Below are 2,065 nucleotides of genomic sequence, written 5' to 3'. Positions count from 1 at the left end.
ACTTTGTGTAATTTTCTTAATTTTAAACTGTGGAGCATCACAGCTGAAAGGTGAGAATAATCACTGTTTATGCTTTTTTATGCAGGAAGTTGGATGTTTTATCCCTGCCAATGCTCAGTCTTCTATTTATAATTTATCATTTCATTATTATTTTTTTGTCTAGTCCAGTCTGATTTAAGAAAATTAATCAAAATCTTTGTTTACATACAATAAGATACTCTGAGGTGTGAATTTCTTGCAGAATCTTTGTTGAATAATAAAACCGTCTGTTCAGTTTAGACAAAGCTGGCAAAGTTCCAACCATGCTCTCAGTTTCACTATGAACTCTTCCCATTCAGAAATGTACTTAAGTTACTTAAATAGATGCTCCTCTTATGGTAGTTTTATTGCATCTACTTGAATCATATTTGAATATCGGTGCAGTTTTAGTTCCATGAGCTCAATTGTTCTGTTGATGTTTTCTATCAGTTAGATCTAAAAAGGCGGGAGGGTAAAAGTGTAATAATTTCAGCGCAATATGCAGGGCCCAATAAATACTGAGGTCAGCAGTCAGTCATTTCTAGGTGGCATGCTACCCAGAAAATGTTTTTAATTCCATTATTTAAATCTGGACTTTTTCAGAGTCTTAAGCAGCAAAAGCATCATCATTATGACTTTTGAATAGCCTAGGCTGTGCATTTATCTGTCCCTTTCCCCCTGCAGGACATTTCAGGCAATATAAACTTGATTTTTCTTTTGAAGCTTCTATCTAAGCGAATAGAAATGTGTCACAAAAGGCATTCCAGTATAACTGAAATAAGTTGCTTCGTATTTACTTAAGTATTTAAAGTAGATACCCAAGAGCTATTACATTATTATGTTCATGGTGTTTCCTGATCTGTTCATGCTTGTTATGGGAAGCAGGCGTTTTAAAATATTTCTATTATTATCATCTGCAGAATTGGATGGAAAATAAAGGGAGGGGATAATTGGATTAGAGTGATGGACAAGAGACTGATATAAAATATGAAGGGCATTGGAACCACTGTGTTAGATCAATGTAGATTTTAAGTTTTGGGCAAACAGTGAAGTTCGTTAAACTGTCAAATCTAACTGGAGGAACTGGGAGAGCCAGATTTAAGGAAAATAATACAGACTGTTTTCTGTAAACCTGTTTTTCAGGATCAAACTAAAACAGATAAAAACAAAAACAAAAAAAACAGGAGGGTATCAAACTCTGATATGATATGTTAAAGCAGACCAAATATGGTGGGTGGGAATACAACCTGCTAACCTTTGCATCCTTTAAAGCTACCTCATTTCTAGCTGCAATGATAAAACCATCTAGCCATACCATTAACATCATCTTTTCACTATTTTTTCTTTTTAGGATACAACACTGATCACTTGGATATTGCTTGTAGTCATTTTCACTCAAATATGCATGCAGTGAAGCATTACAGTTTCTCCCAGATCATTTTAAACCATACAGACACCTTTTTAGTTCATATGACTGTATTTTAACCACCTATCTTAAAACCTTCAGGTGGAATTATTTGCATTTTCATCAGTGGTTTCTATGTAAATATCTGGTCTTAACCTCCATGTAGTTTTTGTTGTGCTGCTTTTATCACTGCTCTCATGCTTGTGATGTCTCCCATTGTGAAAGTGCCTCTTCATTGTTGGTTCCTTATTCTTGAAATGGTTGCTTCATCGTCTGCTCCTTTAGCTACAAACCTTGCTTTGTATTTTTCACATACTCTTCAGCTAAAGCCTCCATTGGTTTAGCTGAAATTCCTTATATTTCCATACTTTTTAAAGATATTTTGAAGCTTTTCTAGATCCTCCTAAATCCAGTATCACAAAATCTTATGCAAGGTCTGCAATTTCTGCTATACTTTACATTCCTCATCTAAACAGTTGGTAAATAATTCAGAAGGAATAATACAGAAGGGAAGAAAAGAAGTATTTGAACAGCCTGTAATTTTGAAAGTTCTCCCACTTACAAATCATGAAGGAGCCTGACATTTTCAATTGAGGTGCAATCGAAAATGCCACTGTGAGAGACATAGTCCAATATAAAAAA

At 34.5% G+C, this 2,065-nt stretch overlaps 1 protein-coding gene across 1 annotated transcript in view; it reads left to right on the top strand.

The window, feature by feature from the left end:
- Positions 1 to 4: 4 nt before the first annotated feature.
- LOC107081010 (OX-2 membrane glycoprotein-like) overlaps positions 5 to 2,065 on the top strand; it is a gene marked incomplete at both ends in the record, with an annotated part of 7,801 nt that continues 5,740 nt past the window's right edge. Inside the window, one exon of the mRNA XM_015369224.1 lies at positions 5 to 50. Coding sequence (XP_015224710.1) covers positions 5 to 50 — 46 coding nt within the window. The remainder of the gene's footprint in view (positions 51 to 2,065) is intronic.

Source organism: Cyprinodon variegatus, unplaced genomic scaffold (assembly GCF_000732505.1).
Source record: "Cyprinodon variegatus isolate N-32 unplaced genomic scaffold, C_variegatus-1.0 Scaffold2661, whole genome shotgun sequence".
Classification (NCBI taxonomy): domain Eukaryota; kingdom Metazoa; phylum Chordata; class Actinopteri; order Cyprinodontiformes; family Cyprinodontidae; genus Cyprinodon; species Cyprinodon variegatus.
This window is presented reverse-complemented; position numbering and strand designations above follow the sequence as displayed.